The sequence below is a fragment of the Cherax quadricarinatus genome, chromosome 75 (assembly GCF_038502225.1).
Source record: "Cherax quadricarinatus isolate ZL_2023a chromosome 75, ASM3850222v1, whole genome shotgun sequence".
Lineage (NCBI taxonomy): Eukaryota > Metazoa > Arthropoda > Malacostraca > Decapoda > Parastacidae > Cherax > Cherax quadricarinatus.
In genome coordinates this window covers 19,518,547-19,545,160 of record NC_091366.1, presented here as the reverse complement: position 1 = coordinate 19,545,160, position 26,614 = coordinate 19,518,547, and the positions used below count along the sequence as shown (strand labels likewise).

Below are 26,614 nucleotides of genomic sequence, written 5' to 3'. Positions count from 1 at the left end.
TAAACCAGCAAAGTGGCCGTCAGACCACCGACCCATAGTAACCTGGTGGATCATCCCATAATATTTGAAGGCATCACATATGTCAACTTTGTTAGCCTCAAAAGGCAAGTTTCGCACACGTACCCATGTATAGTATTGTGAAACGTCGTGCAACTTAACTGTGACTGCTGGGGTGACTTGCTTGCTAACATCCTGATACTGGTTGACAATCTGCTCGTAGGTCTTGGTATCACAAACCTTGACGAAAATCCGGGATAGTCTATTTAAGGCAGTGGTTCCCAAACTGGGGGTAAATTACCCCCTGGGGGTAATTTAACCATTTTTGGGGGGTAATGGAGGGGTGACAGAAAAAAGTTATGAATTCTGAAAATCAAGAAAACAATGCGGTACCCGGTATGAGGATTATTGTTAACTTTGTCTTAGTATATAAAGTTGTAAAGTAAACCTATTATAAGTAAGTAATAAAGTTAAACCAAATAACAATAAACATCAAAAACTAATATACAGTATTAGAAAAGAAGAAATATATAGCTAAGTGTGTGGAAACCCAAAAGTATTTTGACAAGTATGCTTCAGGACAAAAGTCACTCAGTAGCCCAGATCGACCTGTCCAGTATGCGTCACTCACTTCCTGAGGCTGCCTCTATTTCACACTGTCAGTTTATCTGTGAGCATCAGCTGAGGTAGACATAAGCTGGTATGTATGTGTACTGCCCTGTGCAGTATATAGTTAGTATTTACCCACTGTTACTGTGAATTTGTAGCTATTATTAATTTTATATATAATGTATGTGTGGTTCTTACGTTTTCATTGGTTTTGCTAGGATTAGCAGAGTATGCGAGGCTGTATATGTTGACTGTAGTCTCACGCTACACGGTGCTCTTGTGCTGACAAGCATGATAAGATAAGATAAGATTTCGTTCGGATTTTTAACCCCGGAGGGTTAGCCACCCAGGATAACCCAAGAAAGTCAGTGCGTCATCGAGGACTGTCTAACTCATTTCCATTGGGGTCCTTAATCTTGTCCCCCAGGATGCGACCCACACCAGTCGACTAACACCCAGGTACCTATTTGCTGCTAGGTGAACAGGACAATAGGTGTAAGGAAACGTGTCGAAATGTTTCCACCCGCCGGGAATCGAACCCGGGCCCTCCGTGTGTGAAGTGGGAGCTTTAGCCACCAGGCCACCGGGCCTGACAATTTTGAATGTATGCGTGTGTGCTTGCATCAGTGAACTTGTGTTAGCTGCCATGCGAGAAATTATGTACCTTGCATTTTGCAGTGTATGCATGGATATTCTTCTTTTTCTGCAGATTGAACAAGAAAATGTCCAAAAAGCGCACCTACACTGACGCCTTTCTTCGCCATGGGTTTGTAAATTTAACTTCTGGTGGAGAGGATCGGCCACAATGTGTGGCATGTCACAAAGTGTTGACAAATGAAAGCCTCAAGCCATCAAAACTCTCAGCCCACCTCCAGAAGTGCCATCCAAATCTTCAAAATAAGGATCAGGCTTATTTTCAGCGCCAGGCTGTAGCACTGAAGAATATCCAGTTCGGCTCATCTGGAATTCAAGCCCAAAAGCTTCAAGCTGCGGTCGAAGCATCCTACTGTGTTGCATATAAAATTGCCGAACAACAGAAATGCCACACCATTGCAGAGAATCTGATTATGCCTTGTGCATACGAGATGGTAAGCAAGGTATGTGGGGAGGATCAAGCGAAGAAACTGAGTGTCATATCTCTATCAAACAACACCATCCGCCGACGAGTCGATGACATGGCATCAGATATCCTGTCCCAAGTTACAACAGAGATCAAGGAAAGCTCATATGGCAAATTCTCCTTGCAATTTGATGAATCGTGTGACGTAGCCAGTTGTGCTGTTCTCCTTGGGTTCGTCCGTTACGTCCACCAGGACAAGATCAAAGAAGAGTTCCTATTATGCGAGGATCTGCTGACAACCACAAAGGGAGAAGATATCTTCAATATCATCAACAGTTTCTTTACCAAGAATGGATTGGATTGGAACAGCGTTCAACAGGTAGGAAACGATGTTTGTATAAAGTCTAAATTAGTATAAATACAATGAATTACACGGCATATAGTCATATACAGTTTTATTTATTGTACAAGTAACTGTAGTGTAGCTAATATTTTGTACATGATTCACACAAAAAATATCGTGCCTGTCGTACTGAAATACTCAAGTACCGAAATAATTAATTAAAACCATATAATTATAACGCAAAAGATAAGTAACAATGACTAACTGACGCAGTCTATAATAATTTTTCTTTTTATTCCAGGTCTCCGTCGATGGAGCACCGTCGATGATGGGTGGTCATCGTGGATTACGGGGCCTCATACAAGCTATCAATCCAGAAATTTCTGTAGATCACTGCATCATTCATCGGTACTCTCTTGGATCGAAAAGCCTGCCTGGTAATCTGAAGTTAGTGTTTGAAGATGTGTTGAAAATCGTCAACTTCATCAAGTCCAGAGATGTGAATTCGCGCATATTCAAGGAGCTGTGCAAGGAAATGGGAGAGCAGTATCAAGTTCTGCTCTACCACACCGATGTTCGCTGGTTGTCACGAGGCAAGGTTGTACGTCGAGTCATTGAGCTCCGAAAAGCTGTTCAGGAATTCCTGGAACAAAAAGGATCTCCTTTTGCTACCAAGTTCACCGATAAGGAGTGGCTTGCTCGACTTTGTTACTTGGCTGACATATTTGCGGAGCTGAACAGTGGTAATCTGCAACTCCAGGGCCGAAACACGGCTGTCATTGATGCCCATCACACTGTGACTGCATTTCTGGGGAAACTGAGACTCTGGATTCGGCGCTTGGAGAAAGGAGTGATCGCCCAGTTTCCCACCCTAGACCAGTTTGTTGAGGAGAATAGTCATGATACTGGATCACTTCTACAGACCATCAACAAAGAAATGAGCAACCATTTGAAGGGGCTTGAAACAAGCATGCATCACTACTTTCCAGAGAGTGACCAAGAAACAGCCACTCTTCAGTGGATCATTCATCCCTTCTCTGTACCTGATGATGCCATTCATGATGATTTCCCTGCAAAGGAGGAGTGGATCACAATGCGAGCCAATGAAGCCTTGAAAATCGAATTCCAAAACCAAAATGCAGATTCCTTTTGGATTTCACGACTACCTGACTCGCCAACTCTGTCCAAGAGAGCCTTGAAGTTGTTGGTATCATTCTCAACAACGTATCTGTGCGAGAAGGGCTTCTCAACTGTGCTGGGTATGAAAACAAAAAAGAGGACTCGCTTGAATGTTGCAAACGATGCCAGGCTGGCACTTTCAACCACGAAGCCAAGAATTCCTAAACTAGCTTCAAGTATGCAACTCCATCCATCCCACTGATGTTCTTGACATCTTTGGTAATAGTCATTAGAGATGCACAATGTTCAAATACAATAAATAAAAGAAAATATCTCAAGTGTTTTAATTTAGCCATATATATCAATAATAACAACATTTTGTGAAAGGGGTAACATGCTTTATGTGGCATGTTAAATTGGGTAACAAGCTGAAAAAGTTTGGGAACCACTGATATATATCGCGGATGATCATCGGCACCAACACATTAATCGATGCGCTGGGGACTGTGCCCTTTATGAGGTCAATACAAGCAGTATTAACTCTCCTTCGAAAACCAGTCGCCATTGTTGTTGTCATTGCAAAGCTCCTCCACCAGGTGTCGAGACTGAGGAGAGACAGCTGACGACCGCTCAACACAGCGTCTGAGCAGAGAATGGGCTTACTGATATTAGAAATACCTCCCTACATAGTTCCCAAGGAGTAATGAATATGTAAATACTATCTAGGAAGTGACAGCACAGAGTAGTTAAATAATGGCATAATAACGTACACTAATGTAGTACAAGGATTTTGGTCACTAATATCAGTCAGACTCTGTAATGCTTGCATCATGAAAGAAGTCTGCTAGTTCATTTTCATTTGTAATATAGTACACACGGCCTACATTTGTTTTTCTTACTAGAGTTTGTCCATCACGTACAAGGTACTGGTGAATTTTATCATTATTCTCATGTTTCAGTTCTCTCACTCTGTACAGGAGGTTCTGTCGTTTTCTTGTGAGACTCATTTATGTATATATCTTGTTTTGTTTTAATAGATGAACTTAATAAATTTCTTTTTCTGTCTTGTGCGTGAAATCTGAGCGTAACACTTTTTCTCCCTTGGCTCCCTAGTAACCATGATTCTTTTATTTCCGACACTGGCACATTAACCTGTAGGTGGTTGCGTATGATCTGTAGAATTGTAGCTTTCCAGTTGGTATGGTTTAATTCACTAGAAAAGAGTGAACTCTTTATCACTACTGAATCGGCTAGTTTATTTTGCACTGCCTTGTTTTGGTTAGCAAAATAATTGTTCAGTTGGGTATCCATGTTTATTTTCCAGTCCTTGACAGCATCTTCATTTGTTCAGTTGGGTATCCATGTTTATTTTCCAGTCCTTGATGGCATCATCAATCTTCGTGTTTAGGGAAGTTATTTGATCTGTGTGTCTGGCTATGACTGATTGGAGGTCTTGCCAAAATCAGTCGTGCCAGTTGATGTTAGCTGTTGTTCAAGGCTGTTGATCTTATTCTCAAGGTGAAGTAACTTAGATTCATGGTTTGTTATTGTTGCACAGAGAGACATATAGGGTGGTGATGTAATTCTTTAGAGTGTCAGGATCATTAGTCATACCTGGGAGTGTATCAGATGGGTTAAATCCTATGAAGGTAATAGAGGTAGAGAGGGAGTCAGTCACGGTTGGTGTTGTTGTTGTCGAGTCGCCTTGGTTGGTGGGTGAGGGTGAGTCGGCCATGTTTGTTGTTGGTGATGCGTTGCTCTGGGTGGTGAGGGTGAGTCGGCCATGTTTGTTATTGGTGATGCATCACTCTGGGTGGTGAGGGTGAGTCGTCCATGTTTGTTGTTGGTGATGCATCACTCTGGGTGGTGAGGGCGAGTCGTCCATGTTTGTTGTTGATGATACGTTGCTCTGGGTGGTGAGGGTGAGTCGGCCATGTTTGTTATTGGTGATGCATCACTCTGGGTGGTGAGGGTGAGTCGTCCATGTTTGTTGTTGGTGATGCATCACTTTGGGTGGTGAGGGCGAGTCGTCCATGTTTGTTGTTGGTGATGTGTCACTCTGGGTGGTGAGGGAGAGTCGGCCATGTTTGTTGTTGGTGATGTGTCACTCTGGGTGGTGAGGGAGAGTTGGCCATGTTTGTTGTTGGTGATGTGTCACTCTGGGTGGTGAGGGTGAGTCGTCCATGTTTGTTGTTGGTGATGCATTGCTCTGGGTGGTGAGGGCAAAACGTCCATGTTTGTTGTTGGTGATGTGTCACTCTGGGTGGTGAGGGTGAGTCAGCCATGTTTGTTGTTGGTGATGTGTCACTCTGGGTGGTGAGGGTGAGTCGGCCATGTTTGTTGTTGGTGATGTGTAACTCTGGGTGGTGAGGGCGAGTCATCCATGTTCGTTGTTGGTGATGCATTGCTGTGGATGGTAAGGGTGAGTCGTCCATGTTTGTTGTTGGTGATGCGTCACTCTGCGTGATGAGGGTGAGTCGTCCATGTTTGTTGTTGGTGATGTGTCACTCTGGGTGGTGAGGGTGAGTCATCCATGTTTGTTGTTGGTGATGCATCACTCTGGGTGGTGAGGGGGGTGGATGGGGCACCGCCATCCTGCTGGGTCGTCTTATGGTGTGAAAATTTGTCTGGACTGCCTCCAAGTGAGTCGCCTACACTGGCAAGCTCTGTTGACACCGAGCTCTGAGGTCGGTACCTCAGCCTCACAAGTGGCTTATAGGACAGATTTTCATAAATGATTGATGTTGCAAGAAATCTCGCCTGCATGCACGTTTAAAGAACTAACTTACTTGGTGATATAGAATCTATTCTGGTATTCAACCTCCCTAAGCTTAGCCCCTTTGGACTTCCCCTCAGAAACCACATGCAACTGGGAGCCTTAATTCCTGCAATATTCAATCGTTATTAGTGACCTGCCTACACCTCAGAAATTCCTATTTCAAATGGGGGGTGAATCCCCTAGAATACTATGCAGAAAGTGACACTAGCTTCTAGGCTGACAAGAGATGCTGGTACATACTGGGCATGCACTGCTAGCTGCACAAAGGCCTACAGCTCAACTCACTCACAACTTTCCCCAGACACTGGCCAGAATCCTAAGAAAAAGTGGAGGTCTTGTCTTACAGTATGGGCCTGATGGAGGATGTCATCTATGGTACATCGAGGTGCCTCCACCAGATTTCCCAAGGTCTAATATGTGAAGACATGTGGGGGCGCCGCCTGCTGATCACGGCACGTGTTATTCAGATGGTGTCTAGTCTTAGAAGGAAGCTCTTGCGTCTTCGAGACCCACGCCTCATTGTTCAAACTTGGACTGCCAGTTCTCCCTAACATAACCTAGTGTTTGCCTACATTCGGCCTATTACTACCTATGTTAAGGTCTTAGGTCTACATTGTTATTATCTTCAGTTGCCTCAATAATCCTAATATTAGTGTACTAACAGTATAAACTATCTACTTCTTCCATGAGGGGTAAATCTATCAATTAAAAAGCACCTTCCAACCATGTTCGCCAACCCGGGTGAGTGTGTTTGTGTTTTGGGTGAGTGTAAGGGCCCTTGAACAGTGTGTTTTTCCCCGTTGGGACTTCTTGGACCGAATAAGTTTCAACATCCTCCAGCCAGCGAAGGTAGGCGCTAAGTCTAAATCAAGTTCACCTTCTGCGAGCCCCCATGGCGGACCCTGGACACAAGTGCCGTCTGGCCACTCTCATCGAGCAGACTCCGGTCTAACTTCAACCATCCAGTTTCCCCTGCGTGGACCTCTGGGGGTGTAAACTTGTTGGTTCCGGTGGTCTTAGCAACCTTTCCTTTAACTTTAACATCTTTCGTATGTCTAGCCTTGACTGAATGGCTCCATACTTTCCCACCCAGTGGCCCACATGCCCTGGTAGCCTTTCCTCCCACTGATACGAGGTTCCCTGGACTTAATGGCAATCTATCTCCCTATTTATGTACCCTGTAAAAGTGTTTTCCCAAGGTGGCCGAGTGTTCGTCACTCCCTACCTGGTTAAGCTTCCCTTGTGGTTCATTGTGTATACTGGTACTCATTATCACTACTCCCCCAGCTATCATGGGGACAGCTTCTTCTCTCTTTGGCGTGACAGGGAATTCAGGTGAAATCCTGCTGCCTATGATGTATCCTACTGGGGATCTGTATAAACCAATTCCTTCCCTAAACGTCCATCATGTAGACAGGGAGTCATCTATCTGATTGGCTCCCACAAGGATACCTACATTTCTGACTGTGTCAGTGGTAATTCCCTGGTCTGCCAGCGTCACGTCAAGGTCTTTCAATCGCTTAGCTGCTGCAGCAAGACCTCTCACTGTAATTGCCGTGGGTAACGTCTCCACCACCAAGGCTGTAATGTTTCTGCGATGTCCACCTAATTTGATTTTGACATCCACCACATCATAAGATTTGGGTGGGGCCTGACTTATAGCCCCTCCAAACATCATTCTAGCTTTTCTTGTGGCCTTCAACTTTAATTTAACCACCAACTTCTTTGTTATCAAGGATACTTGTGCTCCTGAGTCAAAGAATAATCGGGTTGTTTCGGACCTGTGCCCATTCACAACCTTTGCCATGACTGTAGGCAGGGCAGCACCTCCGTGATTCTCACTCGGATTAGAGACTTCGCCCCCACTTATCACGCTGGCTACCATTTCAGGCTCAGACTCACTTTCTATCTCTACCTGAGAGATATCCCTACTAGCCTGGGGTTCTCTTAAATTATTGGACATAGTGAAGTATGGTGCTTACCTTTGCAACAGACTCGACACTCACTGAGCTGGGTGCCACAGTCTCTCGCAAAGTGTTCCCCACAACACTTGAAGCAGAGTCTCAACTCCCTTAGTCTCTGTTGCCTACTGCTCAGCGTTGTATTCTCTGGGCAACTCGTGCTAGCGTGTTCGCCTTTGCAGAACATGCATATTCTGGCATTAGTGCCTCTGAGGTTCTGGAGGTTCTTACCTTAGACACTTCTTCACAATAGTACACTCCAACGTTAGTCGTATGAGCTTTAGACTGATCTCTCGAGATCTTTGAGTAACTGTCTGGGTTTCTATGTGGTGATGGTGGTGACTCTTCTCTCACCTATATCCAAATGAGAAACGAGATCAACCAACCCCTCAACAATTTGTTGCATCGTGAACCTATTCGTCCGATATTTTAGGTGTAACTCATGCACTGTAGTGCTAGCAAGTTTCCTCTGAATCACCTGGCTAAGGACCCATTCTGAGTCATCCTCATCATGCAAATCTCTGAAACTATTTGTCAAGCTCATAATTTCAAAACAGAACTTCTCTAGGCTTTGACTGTCATGTCGGCAAGCCTCTAGATCCAACAACCGATAAAGTATGGCCACTTTTATATCTTCAGTGCTGCCAAACATGTCTTCTTACTGGTCTTTGGCATGTTGGTAATTAGTGTCAGTGGTTTGGCAATGCTGGACCAATTTGACGGCATCTGAGAAATCGTTCCTGTCATCTGTCTGGGCTTTAAACTAATCCCAGAAAGCAATGTACTCTGTTAGGGTTCTGTCAAATGTTGGTAAATTCAACTGGGGCAACCTGGGCAACATATTGACAGGTGTGCGGTGTTCGACACCAAACTTAAAAAACTAGCATTTAATGTGCTTAACTTATCTTTGTACGAATTCATCTCCTGTTGACAATCTACATCATCCTTAGTGAATTCGTCCTGAGCCTGCCGAAGACTATCCTGGGATTCACCATCCTCAATAGCCTGTAGCTAATATGCCGAGAATGCTCGTTCGTAGGCTTCCCATTTTTCCCCCAAATGCTTCAAGCAGTCTTGCAAATCATTGCAGTCTACTTTACTGCGTTGGCTAGTAGCCTTGCACCGGTTGCGTGTTCTGTTCAGATGCCCTTTGCATGCCGCCACTGATCGTTTTAATTTTGCTAACACTGAACCAGACTCTCCTGAACTCCCATCTGCCATTGTCGAGGTTTAATTAGGAGTGTGACACTGTACTTTACTCAGTCCACCCCACAGCACGTCACGGTGTTTACCTGGAGTTTACCTGGAGAGAGTTTCGGGGGTCAACGCCCCCGCGGCCCGGTCTGTGACCAGGCCTCCTGGTGGATCAGCGCCTGATCAACCAGGCTGTTGCTGCTGGCTGCACGCAAACCAACGTACGAGCCACAGCCCGGCTGATCAGGAACTGCCTTTAGGTGCTTGTCCAGTGCCAGCTTGAAGACTGCCAGGGGTCTGTTTGTAATCCCCCTTATGTGTGCTGGGAGGCAGTTGAACAGTCTCGGTCCCCTGACACTTATTGTATGGTCTCTTAACGTGCTAGTGACACCCCTGCTTTTCATTGGGGGGATGGTGCATCGTCTGCCAAGTCTTTTGCTTTCGTAGTGAGTGATTTTCGTGTGCAAGTTCGGTACTAGTCCCTCTAGGATTTTCCAGGTGTATATAATCATGTATCTCTCCCTCCTGCGTTCCAGGGAATACAGGTTTAGAAACCTCAAGCGCTCCCAGTAATTGAGGTGTTTTATCTCCGTTATGCGCGCCGTGAAAGTTCTCTGTACATTTTCTAGGTCGGCAATTTCACCTGCCTTGAAAGGTGCTGTTAGAGTGCAGCAATATTCCAGCCTAGATAGAACAAGTGACCTGAAGAGTGTCATCATGGGCTTGGCCTCCCTAGTTTTGAAGGTTCTCATTATCCATCCTGTCATTTTTCTAGCAGATGCGATTGATACAATGTTATGGTCCTTGAAGGTGAGATCCTCCGACATAATCACTCCCAGGTCTTTGACGTTGGTGTTTCGCTCTATTTTGTGGCCAGAATTTGTTTTGTACTCTGATGAAGATTTAATTTCCTCATGTTTACCATATCTGAGTAATTGAAATTTCTCATCGTTGAACTTCATATTGTTTTCTGCAGCCCACTGAAAGATTTGGTTGATGTCCGCCTGGAGCCTTGCAGTGTCTGCAATGGAAGACACTGTCATGCAGATTCGGGTGTCATCTGCAAAGGAAGACACGGTGCTGTGGCTGACATCCTTGTCTATGTCGGATATGAGGATGAGGAACAAGATGGGAGCTAGTACTGTGCCTTGTGGAACAGAGCTTTTCACCGTAGCTGCCTCGGACTTTACTCTGTTGACGACTACTCTCTGTGTTCTGTTAGTGAGGAAATTATAGATCCATCGACCAACTTTTCCTGTTATTCCTTTAGCGCGCATTTTGTGCGCTATTACGCCATGGTCACACTTGTCGAAGGCTTTTGCAAAGTCTGTATATATTACATCTGCATTCTTTTTGTCTTCTAGTGCATTTAGGACCTTGTCGTAGTGATCCAGTAGTTGAGACAGACAGGAGCGACCTGTTCTAAACCCATGTTGCCCTGGGTTGTGTAACTGATGGGTTTCTAGATGGGTGGTGATCTTGCTTCTTAGGACCCTTTCAAAGATTTTTATGATATGGGATGTTAGTGCTATTGGTCTGTAGTTCTTTGCTGTTGCTTTACTGCCCCCTTTGTGGAGTGGGGCTATGTCTGTTGTTTTTAGTAACTGAGGGACGACCCCCGTGTCCATGCTCCCTCTCCATAGGATGGAAAAGGCTCGTGATAGGGGCTTCTTGCAGTTCTTGATGAACACAGAGTTCCATGAGTCTGGCCCTGGGGCAGAGTGCATGGGCATGTCATTTATCGCCTGTTCGAAGTCATTTGGCGTCAGGATAACATCGGATAGGCTTGTGTTAATCAAATTTTGTGGCTCTCTCATAAAAAATTCATTTTGATCTTCGACTCTCAGTCTGGTTAGCGGCTTGCTAAAAACTGAGTCATATTGGGACTTGAGTAGCTCACTCATTTCCTTGCTGTCATCTGTGTAGGACCCATCTTGTTTAAGTAGGGGCCCAATACTGGACGTTGTTCTCGATTTTGATTTGGCATAGGAGAAGAAATACTTTGGGTTTCTTTCGATTTCATTTATGGCTTTTAGTTCTTCCCGCGATTCCTGACTCCTAAAGGATTCTTTTAGCTTAAGTTCGATGCTTGCTATTTCTCTGACCAGTGTCTCCCTGCGCATTTCTGATATATTGACCTCTTTTAGCCGCTCTGTTATTCTTTTCCGTCGCCTGTAAAGGGAGCGCCTGTCTCTTTCTATTTTACATCTACTCCTCCTTTTTCTTAGAGGAATAAGCCTTGTGCATACATCGAGTGCCACCGAGTTAATCTGTTCTAGGCATAAGTTTGGGTCTGTGTTGCTTAGTATATCTTCCCAGCTTATATCGGTTAGGACTTGGTTTACTTGGTCCCACTTTATGTTTTTGTTATTGAAGTTGAATTTGGTGAATGCTCCCTCGTGACTAGTCTCATTTTGTCGGTCTGAGGCTCCACGCATACATGTCTGAACCTCAATTATGTTGTGATCTGAGTATATTGTTTTTGATATGGTGACATTTCTTATCAGATCATCATTGTTAGTGAAGATGAGGTCTAGTGTATTCTCCAGTCTAGTAGGCTCTATTATTTGCTGGTTTAAATTGAATTTTGTGCAGAGATTTAAAAGCTCGTGTGAGTGTGAGTTTTCATCAGAGCTGCCTCCTGGTGTTATTACTGCAACAATATTATTTGCTATATTCCTCCATTTTAGGTGCCTTAAGTTGAAATCCCCCAGGAGCAAGATGTTGGGTGCAGGAGCTGGAAGATTTTCCAGACAGTGGTCAATTTTTAACAGCTGTTCCTGGAATTGCTGGGATGTTGCATCCGGAGGCTTGTAGACTACCACAATGACTAGGTTTTGGTTCTCGACCTTTACTGCTAAAACTTCCACTACGTCATTTGAGGCATTAAGCAGTTCTGTGCAAACAAGTGACTCTGCAATGTTAGGTGTTAGGTAAGAATAAACGAGTCTCAAGGCTCCTCAACAAGTTTAACGATTCCCTTTGTTATATTGACTCTACTCTGACTTAAAATGTACACTGTTAGCTCTCAACCCCAACTGAAATGTATACCAATGTGAAAGCTTAACCTAGCAATTTCCTGTACAATGTCAGCAAATAATTACAGGAGTTAACCTAACAATGAAAATCACACAATAAAAAAATGCAGTATACAAATTAAAATCACTTGGTTAGCACAAATAAATTCAACAATTCAACTTTTGAAACAGTAAATAAAAAATGTGTGTAAACAGCTTGGCCTAACTGTGCCCAGCTTACTCAGTCTAGCATGGATGGTTGGATAAGTAAATCCTAACCTAACTAGTGTGCTATAGCTTAAACCTGGCTTTAGAACTCCCTGTAAATAATAACTAGGTTAAATCTGTCCTAGCTACTGTAAATTGTAAATATTGCACAAGCCTAGCCTAACTGTGGTTACCTTGCAAATCTACTGTAAGTAATTAACACATAAGTCTCCTACTCTGGATTACTTGTAATCACTGTAAATAATTAAATTCACAAGCTGCTCTAGTCTACCTGGCCTGCCTGTAAATTACTGCAAATAACAACTTCTGTGTATAGTCAGCTTGGCCTAGCCTCTGTGTAACTCTGGGCCTAGGTATACTAACTTAACCTAACTCTGTTAAACTGGTTCCTAACTGTGGCCTAGCTATGTTAATTTTAACCTAGCTATTGCACATCATGGTTCAAAGGACCACTTGTGAAAATTTGTCTGGACTGCCTCCAAGTGAGTCGCCTACCATGGCAAGCTCTGTTGACACCGAGCTCTGAGGTCGGTACCTCAGCCTCACAAGTGGCTCATAGGACAGATTTTCATAAATGATTGATGTTGCAAGAAATCTCGCCTGCATGCACGTTTAAAGGACTAACTTACTTGGTGATGTAGAATCTATTCTGGTCTTGAACCTCCCTAAGCTTAGCCCCTTTGGACTTCCCCTCAGAAACCACGTGCAACCAGGAGCCTTAATTCCTGCAATATTCAATAGTTATTAGTGACCTGCCTGCACCTCAGAAATTCCTATTTCCAAGGGGGGGGTTGAATCCCCTAGAATACTATGCAGAAAGTGACACTAGCTTCTAGGCTGACAAGAGATGCTGGTACATACTGGGCATGCACTGCCAGCTGCACAAAGGCCTACAGCTCAACTCACTCACAATTTTCTCCAGACACTGGCCAGAATCCTAAGAAAAAGTGGAGGTCTTTTCTTACTGTATGGGCCTGACGGAGGAGGTCATCTACGGTACATCGAGGTGCCTCCACCAGATCTCTACAGGTCTAATATGTGAAGACACGTAGGGGCGCCGCCTGCTGAATGCGGCACGTGTTGTTCAGATGGTGTCTAGTCTTAGAAGGAAGCTCTGGCGTCTTCGAGACCCGCCCCTCATCATTCAAACTTGGACTGCCAGTTCTCCCTAACATAACCTAGTGTTTGCCTACATTCGGCCTATTACTACCTATGTTAAGGTCTTAGGTCTACGTTATTATTATCTACAGTTGCCTCAATAATCCTAATATTAGTGTACTAACAGTATAAACTACCTACTTCTTCCCAGAAGGGTAAATCTATCAATTAAAAAGTGCCTTCCAACCACCTTCACCAACCCGGGTGAGTGTGTTTGTGTTTTGGGTGGGTGTAATGGCCCTCAAACTGCATGTTTTCACACGTTGGGACTTCTCGGACCGAATAAGTTTCAACATATGGAATAATCGATTTCTAGGTGCTGCCTTTCTGTTCTTAGTGCTGTTTCTTCTATGAGTTGGTCTCATAGTTGCACAGGAGTTGCTGTGGTTAGATGAGGAAACTAAAAAGTTTAGAGTTTAGAGCTTGGAGTAGGTAGTCAACTGGTAGCGTGGCTGTGCTTGGAGTTTGTGGGGCAGTCTTCACTTCAATCGGTAATTTATCGGTTTGTTGTTTGTCTTGGGTCATGGTGGGTTCTACGTACGTTAGTGCAGTTATGATTGCAATTAGGGCATCATAGAAGTGTTGATGGGCTCTGCAGGTGAGAAAAATGACAGAACTTGCTGCTTCTGCTGCTGCTGCTGCTTGAATAGCTCCTTCTAAGTCAGTGACAAATTTCCCCCGTCCTCACTGGGATGCTTGTCCTAATATATTTAGCCCGCCGGGCACTCTACAGGAAGGGCACCTGTACATCGCCTTACTTTAGCCAGTTCCATTTTTTTTTTGGTTCTGCGGAAAATTCTTTGGTGGGAATCCGGTTACTGGTAACTGAACTCTAGTGGGAGTGTTGGTGTCCCTCTCTGCTGGGGCTTGGCAAGGGCGTCCCTCTCTTCTGGAGCTTGGCAAGGGCATCCCTCTCTGCTGGTGCTTGGCAAGGGCATCCCTCTCTGCTATGGCTTGGCAAGGGCGTCCCTCTCTGCTGGGGCTTCGCAAGCGCATCCCTCTCTGCTGGGGCTTGGCAAGGGCATCCCTCTCTTCTGGGGCTTGGCAAGGGCGTCCCTCTCTGCTGGTGCTTGGCAAGTGCATTCCTCTCTGCTGGGGCTTGGCAAGGGCATCCCTCTCTGCTGGGGCTTGGCAAGGGCATCCCTCTCTGCTGGGACTTGGCAAGGGCATCCCTCTCTGCTATGGCTTGGCAAGGGCATCACTCTCTGCTGGGGCTTGGCAAGGGCATCCCTCTCTGCTGGGACTTAGCAAGGGCCACAAAATAGAGCGAGAAACCAACGTCAAAGACCTGGGAGTGATCATGTCGCAGGATCTCACCTTCAAGGTCCAGAACATTGTATCAATCACAGCTGCTAGGAAAATGACAGGATGGATAATGAGAACTTTCAAAACTAATGATGCCAAGCCCATGATGACACTCTTCAGGTCGCTTGTTCTATCTAGGCTGGAATATTGCTGCACACTAACAGCACCTATCAAGGCAGGTGAAATTGCTGACCTAGAAAATGTACAGAGAACCTTCATGGTGGGGATACCTGGAGTTTACCTGGAGAGAGTTCCGGGGGTCAACGCCCCCGCGGCCCGGTCTGTGACCAGGCCTCCTGGTGGATCAGCGCCTGATCAACCAGGCTGTTGCTGCTGGCTGCACGCAAACCAACGTACGAGCAACAGCCCGGCTGATCAGGAACTGACTTTAGGTGCTTGTCCAGTGCAAGCTTGAAGACTGCCAGGGGTCTGTTGGTAATCCCCCTTACGTGTGCTGGGAGGCAGTTGAACAGTCTCGGGCCCCTGACACTTATTGTATGGTCTCTTAATGTGCTAGTGACACCCCTGCTTTTCATTGGGGGGATGGTGCATCGTCTGCCAAGTCTTTTGCTTTCGTAGTGAGTGATTTTCGTGTGCAAGTTCGGTACTAGTCCCTCTAGGATTTTCCAGGTGTATATAATCATGTATCTCTCCCTCCTGCGTTCCAGGGAATACAGGTTTAGGAACCTCAAGTGCTCCCAGTAATTGAGGTGTTTTATCTCTGTTATGTGCGCCGTGAAAGTTCTCTGTACATTTTCTAGGTCGGCAATTTCACCTGCCTTGAAAGGTGCTGTTAGTGTGCAGCAATATTCCAGCCTAGATAGAACAAGTGACCTGAAGAGTGTCATCATGGGCTTGGCCCCCCTAGTTTTGAAGGTTCTCATTATCCATCCTATCATTTTTCTAGCAGATGCGATTGATACAATGTTATGGTCCTTGAAGGTGAGATCCTCCGACATAATCACTCCCAGGTCTTTGACGTTGGTGTTTCGCTCTATTTTGTGGCCAGAATTTGTTTTGTACTCTGATGAAGATTTAATTTCCTCATGTTTACCATATCTGAGTAATTGAAATTTCTCATCGTTGAACTTCATATTGTTTTCTGCAGCCCACTGAAAGATTTGGTTGATGTCCGCCTGGAGCCTTGCAGTGTCTGCAATGGAAGACACTGTCATGCAGATTCGGGTGTCATCTGCAAAGGAAGACACGGTGCTGTGGCTGACATCCTTGTCTATGTCGGATATGAGGATGAGGAACAAGATGGGAGCGAGTACTGTGCCTTGTGGAACAGAGCTTTTCACCGTAGCTGCCTCGGACTTTACTCTGTTGACGACTACTCTCTGTGTTCTGTTAGTGAGGAAATTATAGATCCATTGACCGACTTTTCCTGTTATTCCTTTAGCACGCATTTTGTGCGCTATTACGCCATGGTCACACTTGTCGAAGGCTTTTGCAAAGTCTGTATATATTATATCTGCATTCTTTTTGTCTTCTAGTGCATTTAGGACCTTGTCGTAGTGATCCAATAGTTGAGACAGACAGGAGCGACCTGTTCTAAACCCATGTTGCCCTGGGTTGTGTAACTGATGGGTTTCTAGATGGGTGGTGATCTTGCTTCTTAGGACCCTTTCAAAGATTTTTATGATATGGGATGTTAGTGCTATTGGTCTGTAGTTCTTTGCTGTTGCTTTACTGCCCCCTTTGTGGAGTGGGGCTATGTCTGTTGTTTTTAGTAACTGTGGGACGACCCCCGTGTCCATGCTCCCTCTCCATAGGATGGAAAAGGCTCGTGATAGGGGCTTCTTGCAGTTCTTGATGAACACAGAGTTCCATGAGTCTGGCCCTGGGGCAGAGTGCATGGGCATTTATCGCCTGTTCGAAGTCATTTGGCGTCAGGATAACATCGGATAGGCTTGTGTTAATCAAATTTTGTGGCTCTCTCATAAAAAATTCATTTTGATCTTCGACTCTCAGTCTGGTAAGCGGCTTGCTAAAAACTGAGTCATATTGGGACTTGAGTAGCTCACTCATTTCCTTGCTGTCATCTGTGTAGGACCCATCTTGTTTAAGTAGGGGCCCAATACTGGACGTTGTTCTCGATTTTGATTTGGCATAGGAGAAGAAATACTTTGGGTTTCTTTCGATTTCATTTATGGCTTTTAGTTCTTCCCGCGATTCCTGACTCCTAAAGGATTCTTTTAGCTTAAGTTTGATGCTTGCTATTTCTCTGACCAGTGTCTCCCTACGCATTTCAGATATATTGACCTCTTTTAGCCGCTCTGTTATTCTTTTCCGTCGCCTGTAAAGGGAGCGCCTGTCTCTTTCTATTTTACATCTACTCCTCCTTTTTCTTAGAGGAATAAGCCTTGTGCATACATCGAGTGCCACCGAGTTAATCTGTTCTAGGCATAAGTTGGGGTCTGTGTTGCTTAGTATATCTTCCCAGCTTATATCGGTTAGGACTTGGTTTACTTGGTCCCACTTTATGTTTTTGTTATTGAAGTTGAATTTGGTGAATGCTCCCTCGTGACTAGTCTCATTTTGTCGGTCTGGGGCTCCACGCATACATGTCTGAACCTCAATTATGTTGTGATCTGAGTATATTGTTTTTGATATGGTGACATTTCTTATCAGATCATCATTGTTAGTGAAGATGAGGTCTAGTGTATTCTCCAGTCTAGTAGGCTCTATTATTTGCTGGTTTAAATTGAATTTTGTGCAGAGATTTAAAAGCTCGTGTGAGTGTGAGTTTTCATCAGAGCTGCCTCCTGGTGTTATTACTGCAACAATATTATTTGCTATATTCCTCCATTTTAGGTGCCTTAAGTTGAAATCCCCCAGGGAGCAAGATGTTGGGTGCAGGAGCTGGAAGATTTTCCAGACAGTGGTCAATTTTTAACAGCTGTTCCTGGAATTGCTGGGATGTTGCATCCGGAGGCTTGTAGACTACCACAATGACTAGGTTTTGGTTCTCGACCTTTACTGCTAAAACTTCCACTACATCATTTGAGGCATTAAGCAGTTCTGTGCAAACAAGTGACTCTGCAATGTACAGGCCAACCCCCCCCCCTTTTGCCAGTTCACTCTGTCACATCTGTATAGGTTGTAACCTGGGATCCATATTTCGTTGTCCAAGTGATCCTTTATGTGGGTCTCAGTGAAAGCCGCGAACATTGCCTTTGCCTCTGCAAGCAGTCCACGGATGAAAGGTATTTTTTTGTTTGTTGCTGGCTTTAGACCCTGTATATTTGCAAAGAAGAATGTTATCGGACTGGTGGTATTGTTGGTACTGGGGGGGGGGATTTTTCTTCCGGCATTAGTATCTGTATCTGTTGGTTTGGAGTGGAGGCCATCGACTGTGGTTCCACTCCAGGAATGACTGGATTTGGTGTACGATTTCTGCCATTTCCTGCCAGTTTTTTTTTCCTTCCTGGCACTAAAAAACCTCTCCCTCTTGAGTGGCTGTGGCTACCCAGGTTTTCCCATGGCCTGGATGTTTGGTATCTTTTTGTCCCCTTTAGATGGTATGCCTGGCAATTTAAGTTATAGCACAGTCTTTCCTGTACTGAAGAGGTACACAGTTCAGGGTGAAAAAGCTTACAGGAAGCGAGTTTGCATTTTCCTGTTGTCATATGTGCATGGCATTTTCTAGGGTGGTAATAGTTGCACGTCCCATCTGTTTTTCCAGATTTCCTATGCCAGCAGATACCAAGTGCATAGTATGTCCACAGGCTTGGGTTCCGTTTGCCTTGGGTTTCTGTGACTGTATTCCCTGTTGGTGCATGTTTCCCTGTCTTACTTCTATCCTCCCTAGCACCAACAATGGAGCTCCCACCAGTTGTTTTTGGTAATATATCCTCACTATTGCTATTGGAGTCCTCTTGTTTGCTATTTCCTGCGGTATTTCTAGTTTGCAATATTGGTTTTATCTTATCTTTGACTACTGGGAGCACTTGAAGTTCCTGAACCTGTATTCCCTGGAATGCAGGCAGGAGAGATACATGATTATATATACCTGGAAAATCCTAGAAGGACTAGTACCGAACTTCCACATAATGAAAAGCAGGGGTGTCACTAGCACGTTAAGAGACAATACAATAAGTGTCAGGGGCCCAAGACTGTTCAACTGCCTCCCAGCATACATAAGGGGGATTACAAATAGACCCCTGGCAGTCTTCAAGCTGGCACTGGACAAGCACCTAAAGTCGGTACCTGACCAGCCGGGCTGTGGCTCGTACTTTGGATTACATGCAGCCAGCAGTAACAGCCTGGTTGATCAGGCCCTGATCCACCAGGAGGCCTGGTCACAGACCGGGCCGCGGGAGCGTTGACCCCCCGAAATCTCTCCAGGTAAACTCCAGGCGTCCCTCTCTGCTGAGGCTTGGCAAGGGCGTCCCTCTCTTCTGGGGCTTAGCAACGGCATCCCTCTCTGCTTGGGCTTGGTAAGGGCATCCCTCTCATCTGGGGCTTGGCAACAGCGTCCCTCTCTGCTTGAGCTTGGCAAGGGCGTCCCACTCTTCTGGGGCTTGGCAACAGCATCCCTCTCTGGTTGGGCTTGGTAAGGGCGTCCCTCTCTTCTGGGGCTTTGCAACAGCGTCCCTCTCTGCTTGGGCTTGGCAAGGGCGTCCTTCTCTTCTGGGGTTTGGCAACGGCATCCCTCTCTGCTTGGGCTTGGTAAGGGCGTCTCTCTCTTCTGGGGCTTGGCAACGGCGTCCCTCTCTTCTGGGGCTTGGTAAGGGCGTCCCTCTCTTCTGGGGCTTGGCAACGGCGTCCCTCTCTGCTGGGGCTTGGCAAAGGTGTCCCTCTCTGCTGGGGCTTGGCAAGGGCATCCCTCTCTGGTTGGGCTTTGCAAGGGCGTCACTCTCTGCTGGGGCTTGGCAAGGGCGTCCCTCTCTTCTGGGGCTTGGCATGGGCGCCCCTCTCTGCTGGGGGTTGGCAAGGGTATCCCTCTCTGCTTGGGCTTGATAAGGGCGTCCCCGTCTTCTGGGGCTTGGCAAGGGCGTCCCTCTCTGCTGGGGCTTGGCAAAGGCATCCCTCTCTGCTGGGGCTTGGTAAGGGCGTCCCTCTCTGCTGGGGCATGGTTAGGGGGTCCTTCTCTTCTGGGGCTTGGCAACGGCGTCCCTCTCTGCTGGGGCTTGGCAAGGGCATCCCTCTCTGCAGGGGCTTGGCAAGGGCGTCCCTCTCTTCTGGGGCTTGGCATGGGCGTCTATCTCTGGTGGGGCATGGCAAGGGTGTCCCTCTCTGCTGGGGCTTGGAAAGGGCGTCCTTCTCTTCTGGGGCTTGGCAAGGGCGTCCCTCTCTGCTGGGGCTTGGCAAGGGTGTCCCTCTGTGCTGGGGCTTGATAAGGGCGTCCCTCTCTGCTGGGGCTTGGTAAGGGCGTCCACCGGATCTGATTAGGAACTTCAAGTTTCTATCTATATATACAAAGGAACTTTGTACCTTTTCTCACATCGTCCGGCCTTGAGCAACAGTTTCTGGTGCCATAGAGAGGTCGGGTTGGACACAGCTCATGGTGTCATGGAGAGGTCGGGTTGGACACGGCTCATGGTGTCATAGAGAGGTCGGGTTGGACACTCCGGCTCATGGTGTCATAGAGAGGTCGGGTTGGACACGGCTCAAGGTGTCATAGAGATGTCGGGTTGGATACTCAGGCTCATGGTGTCATAGAGAGGTCGGGTTGGATACTCCGGCTCATGGTGTCATAGAGAGGTCGGGTTGGACACGGCTCATGGTACCATAGAGAGGTCGGGTTCGATACTCCGGCTCATGGTGTCATGGAGAGGTCGGGTTGGACACGGCACATGGTGTCATGGAGAGGTCGGGTTGGATACGGCTCATGGTGTCATGGAGATGTCGGGTTGGACACGACTCATGGTGTCATGGAGAGGTCGGGTTGGACACGACTCACGGTGTCATGCAAAGGTCGGGTTGGACACGGCTCATGGTACCATGGAGAGGTCGGGTTCGATACTCCGGCTCATGGTGTCATGGAGAGGTCGGGTTCGATACTCTGGCTCATGGTGTCATAGAGAGGTCGGGTTGGACACGGCTCATGGTGTCATCCAGAGGTCGGGTTGGACACGGCTCATGGTACCATAGAGAGGTCGGGTTCGATACTCCGGCTCATGGTGTCATGGAGACGTCGGGTTGGACAAGGCTCATGGTGTCATGGAGAGGTCGGGTTGGACACGGCTCATGGTACAATGGAGAGGTCGGGTTCGATACTCCGGCTCATGGTGTCATGGAGAGGTCGGGTTCGATACTCCGGCTCATGGTGTCATAGAGAGGTCGGGTTGGACACGGCTCATGGTGTCATACAGAGGTCGGGTAGGACACGGCTCATGGTACCATGGAGAGGTCGGGTTCGATACTCCGCCTCATGGAGTCATGGAGAGGTCGGGTTGGACACGGCTCATGGTGTCATGGAGAGGTCGGGTTGGACACGGCTCATGGTGTCATGGAGAGGTCGGGTTGGACACGGCTCATGGTACCATAGAGAGATCGGGATGGACACGACTCATGGTGTCATACAGAGGTCGGGTTGGACACGGCTCATGGTACCATAGAGAGGTCGGGTTGGACACGGCTCATGGTACCATAGAGAAGTCTGGTTGAACACGGCTCATGGTGTCATACAGAGGTCGGGTTGGACACGACTCATGGTGTCATACAGAGGTCGGGTTGGACACGACTCATGGTGTCATACAGAGGTCGGGTTGGACACGGCTCATGGTGTCATGGAGAGGTCGGGTTGGACACGGCTCATGGTAGCATAGAGAGGTCGGGTTCGATACTCCGGCTCATGGTGTCATGGAGAGGTCGGGTTGGATGCTGCTCATGGTGTCATGGAGATGTCGGGTTGGATACGGCTCATGATGTCATGGAGATGTCGGGTTGGATGCTGCTCATGGTGTCATGGAGAGGTCGGGTTGGACACGACTCACGGTGTCATGCAAAGGTCGGGTTGGACACGGCTCATGGTACCATGGAGAGGTCGGGTTCGATACTCTGGCTCATGGTGTCATAGAGAGGTCGGGTTGGACACGGCTCATGGTGTCATACAGAGGTCGGGTAGGACACGGCTCATGGAACCATGGAGAGGTCGGGTTCGATACTCCGGCTCATGATGTCATGGAGAGGTCGGGTTGGACACGGCTCATGGTGTCATGGAGAGGTCGGGTTGGACACGGCTCATGGTGTCATGGAGAGGTCGGGTTGGACACGGCTCATGGTACCATAGAGAGGTCGGGTTGGACACGGCTCATGGTGTCATACAGAGGTCGGGTTGGACACGGCTCATGGTACCATAGAGAGGTCGGGTTGGACACGGCTCATGGTACCATAGAGAGGTCGGGTTGGACACGGCTCATGGTGTCATACAGAGGTCGGGTTGGACACGACTCATGGTGTCATACAGAGGTCGGGTTGGACACGACTCATGGTGTCATACAGAGGTCGGGTTGGACACGACTCATGGTGTCATACAGAGGTCGGGTTGGACACGGCTCATGGTGTCATACAGAGGTCGGGTTGGACACGGCTCATGGTGTCATGGAGAGGTCGGGTTGGACACGGCTCATGGTACCATAGAGAGGTCGGGTTGGATACTCCGGCTCATGGTGTCAGTGGCCCTTATAAACCCAACAAAGAACAACAACAAAGTGGCGGCGAAGGAGGGAAATTATTGAACATTTTTGTCAATTGTTGTGAGTTAATATAATGTTGGAGTAACTATCAGTGGAAGATTGATTTATGAGGTAAGTAGGAAGACTGATATATTAATATATATTGTGATAAAGACCAAGCAAAGTAATACCCCAATGGAAATAAGTCACTCTGACTGACTAGGTTCTCTACACATATGCTGCTATGTTTGATAATTCTATGTAACTGTATTTGTGTATACCTGAATAAACTTACTTACTTACTTACTTAACATTACTTAACAACATTATTAACATCCATATTAAAACTTAATTAATAATTACACAAGAAAATGTAACTAATAATTAACCTACGACATTATTATATGATAATTTATGTTCAAGTTTTATTGTTAACATTATTGTTAGTAACCCAGGATAACCCAGTGTTGGTAACCCAGGATAACCCAGTGTTGGTAACCCAGGATAGCCCAGTGTTGGTAACCCAGGATAACCCAGTGTTAGTAACCCAGGATAACCCAGTGTTAGTAACCCAGGATAACCCAGTGTTGGTCACCCAAGATAACCCAGTGTTAGTAACCCAGGATAACCCAGTGTTGGTAACCCAGGATAACCCAGTGTTGGTAACCCAGGATAACCCAGTGTTAGTAACCCAGGATAACCCATTGTTAGTAACCCAGGATAACCCAGTGTTAGTAACCCAGGATAACCCAGTGTTGGTAACCCAGGATAACCCAGTGTTGGTAACCCAGGATAACCCAGTGTTGGTAACCCAGGATAACCCAGTGTTAGTAACCCAGGATAACCCAGTGTTGGTAACCCAGGATAACCCAGTGTTGGTAACCCAGGATAACCCAGTGTTGGTAACCCAGGATAACCCAGTGTTAGTAACCCAGGATAACCCAGTGTTGGTAACCCAGGATAACCCAGTGTTGGTAACCCACGATAACCCAGTGTTAGTAACCCAGGATAACCCAGTGTTGGTAACCCAGGATAACCCAGTGTTGGTAACCCAGGATAAACCAGTGTTGGTAACCCAGGATAACCCAGTGTTAGTAACCCAGGATAACCCAGTGTTGGTAACCCAGGATAACCCAGTGTTGGTAACCCAGGATAACCCAGTGTTGGTAACCCAGGATAACCCAGTGTTAGTAACCCAGGATAACCCAGTGTTGGTAACCCAGGATAACCCAGTGTTGGTAACCCAGGATAACCCAGTGTTGGTAACCCAGGATAACCCAGAGTTAGTAACCCAGGATAACCCAGTGTTAGTAACCCAGGATAACCCAGTGTTAGTAACCCAGGATAACCCAGAGTTAGTAACCCAGGATAACCCAGTGTTGGTAACCCAGGATAACCCAGTGTTATTAACCCAGGATAACCCAGAGTTAGTAACCCAGGATAACCCAGTGTTAGTAACCCAGGATAACCCAGTGTTAGTAACCCAGGATAACCCAGTGTTAGTAACCCAGGATAACCCAGTGTTAGTAACCCAGGATAACCCAGTGTTAGTAACCCAGGATAACCCAGTGTTAGTAACCCAGGATAACCCAGTGTTAGTAACCCAGGATAACCCAGTGTAGTAACCCATGATAACCCAGTGCTGGTAACCCAGGATAACCCAGTGTTGGTAACCCAGGATAACCCAGTGTTAGTAACCCAGGATAACACAGAGTTAGTAACCCAGGATAACCCAGAGTTGGTAACCCAGGATAACCCAGTGTTAGTAACCCAGGATAACCCAGTGTTGGTAACCCAGGATAACCCAGTGTTAGTAAACCAGGATAACCCAGTGTTAGTAACCCAGGATAACCCAGTGTTAGTAACCCAGGATAACCCAGTGTTAGTAACCCAGGATAACCCAGTGTTAGTAACCCAGGATAACCCAGTGTTGGTAACCCAGGATAACCCAGTGTTGGTAACCCAGGATAACCCAGTGTTAGTAACCCAGGATAACCCAGAGTTAGTAACCCAGGATAACACAGAGTTGGTAACCCAGGATAACCCAGTGTTAGTAACCCAGGAGAACCCAATGTTGGTAACCCAGGATAACCCAGTGTTAGTAAACCAGGATAACCCAGAGTTAGTAACCCAGGAAAACCCAGAGTTGGTAACCCAGGATAACCCAGAGTTAGTAACCCAGGATAACCCAGAGTTGGTAACCCAGGATAACCCAGTGTTAGTAACCCAGGATAACCCAGCGTTAGTAACCCAGGATAACCCAGTGGTAGGAACCCAGGATAACCCAGTGTGTTAGTATCCCAGGATAACCCAGAGTGTTAGTATCCCAGGATAACACAGTGTTGGTAACCCAGGATAACCCAGAGTTGGTAACCCAGGATAACCCAGTGTTAGTAACCCAGGATAACCCAGTGTGTTAGTAACCCAGGATAACCCAGTGTTGGTAACCCAGGATAACCTAGTGTTAGTAACCCAGGATAACCCAGTGTTGGTAACCCAGGATAACCCAGTGTTAGTAACCCAGGATAACCCAGTGTTAGTAACCCAGGATAACCCAGAGTTGGTAACCCAGGATAACCCAGTGTGAGTAACCCAGGATAACCCAGTGTTAGTAACCCAGGATAACCCAGAGTTGGTAACCCAGGATAACCCAGTGTTAGTAACCCAGGATAACCCAGTGTTAGTAACCCAGGATAACCCAGCATTAGTAACCCAGGATAACCCAGTGTTGGTAACCCAGGATAACCCAGTGTTAGTAACCCAGGATAACCCAGTGTTAGTAACCCAGGATAACCCAGTGTTAGTAACCAAGGATAACCAAGAGTTAGTAACCAAGGATAACGCAGCGTTAGTAACCCAGGATAACCCAGTGTTGGTAACCCAGGATAACCCAGTGTTAGTAACCCAGGATAACCCAGTGTTAGTAACCCAGGATAACCCAGTGTTAGTAACCAAGGATAACCAAGAGTTAGTAACCAAGGATAATGCAGTGTTAGTAACCCAGGATAACCTAGTGTTAGTAACCCAGGATAACCCAGTGTTAGTAACCCAGGATAACCCAGTGTTGGTAACCCAGGATAACCCAGTGTTAGTAACCCTGGATAACCCAGTGTTGGTAACCCAGGTTAACCCAGTGTTAGTAACCCAGGATAACCCAGTGTTAGTAACCCAGGATAACCCAGTGTTGGTAACCCAGGATAACCCAGTGTTAGTAACCCAGGATAACCCAGTGTTAGTAACCCAGCATCGCCCAGTGTTAGTAACCCAGGATAACCCAGTGTTAGTAATCCAGGATAACCCAGTGTTGGCAACCCAGGATAACCCAGAGTGTTAGTAACCCAGGATAACCCAGTGTTTGTAACCCAGGATAACCCAGTGTTAGTAACCCAGGATAACCCAGTGTTAGTAACCCAGGATAACCCAGAGTTAGTAACCCAGGATAACCCAGAGTTAGTAACCCTGGATAACTGAGAGTGTTAGTAACCCAGGATAACCCAGTGTTAGTAACCCAGGATAAAAACATCTCATTGGTCAAAAGAGAGGCATATATAAGTGTATCAAAAGAGGGGATGGGCATTTAACCCTTAACCCTTTGACTGTCGCAACCCCCAATCCTGAGGTGTCTCCTGGTGTCGCAAAATTTAAAAAAAAAAAATATTTTTCTTATGAAATGATAGAGAATCTTTTCTCGATTGTAATGACACCAGAAAAACGAAATTTGATGGAAAACTGACGGAATTATGCTCTCGCGAAGTTAGCGACCTCGGCACTGTTTATAAATCGGCGATTTCGCCCACTTTGAGCCCTATTTTCGGCTAATTCCATTGTTCCAGTCGACCAAACTCATAGCTATTTCTTTAGAACTTCATCTTTTCTATCGATTGAGTACAAGAAACTGCCCATTTACCGATTTCAACTACCTAATAATGTGGTCAGAAATTTGCAATTTGGCCAATTTCACGAAAACTAAAAAATATGACAATTTCAAAATATGGTCCAGAATGAACAATGCAGACATTCCTGGCTCTAAAATAGCATTTTTCTTTGTTCATCAGTCATGTCTCCAGGCTCCTCTGATATAACTCTTGCTTTCTGGAGTTTACCTGGAGTTTACCTGGAGAGAGTTTCGGGGGTCAACGCCCCCGCGGCCCGGTCTGTGACCAGGCCTCCTGGTGGATCAGCGCCTGATCAACCAGGCTGTTGCTGCTGGCTGCACGCA

General features: G+C 46.5%; 2 protein-coding genes across 3 annotated transcripts in view; both read left to right on the top strand.

Annotated features, from left to right (window-relative positions):
• Positions 1-1,328: 1,328 nt before the first annotated feature.
• On the top strand, positions 1,329-3,457 carry LOC138854949 (protein FAM200C-like). Its single transcript, XM_070101099.1, has 2 exons — positions 1,329-2,045; positions 2,311-3,457. The coding sequence occupies exons 1-2, from the start codon at positions 1,329-1,331 to the stop codon at positions 3,388-3,390; spliced, it is 1,797 nt and encodes a 598-aa protein (XP_069957200.1). The 3' UTR covers positions 3,391-3,457.
• Positions 3,458-22,338: 18,881 nt separating this feature from the next.
• Positions 22,339-26,614, top strand: part of LOC138854939 (uncharacterized) — a 398,435-nt gene continuing 394,159 nt past the window's right edge. For both annotated transcript variants that reach the window (XR_011394123.1, XR_011394120.1), the window contains exon 1: positions 22,339-22,527. The gene's annotated coding sequence lies outside the window, so the exon portion shown is untranslated. The remainder of the gene's footprint in view (positions 22,528-26,614) is intronic.

Bases quoted from the DNA above. Each gene is read 5' to 3' on its own strand.
- LOC138854949 (XM_070101099.1), top strand. From the start codon at position 1,329: ATGTCCAAAAAGCGCACCTACACTGACGCCTTTCTTCGCCATGGGTTT. The intron at 2,046-2,310 runs GTAGGAAACGAT...TTTTTATTCCAG, and splicing joins ATTGGAACAGCGTTCAACAG to GTCTCCGTCGATGGAGCACC.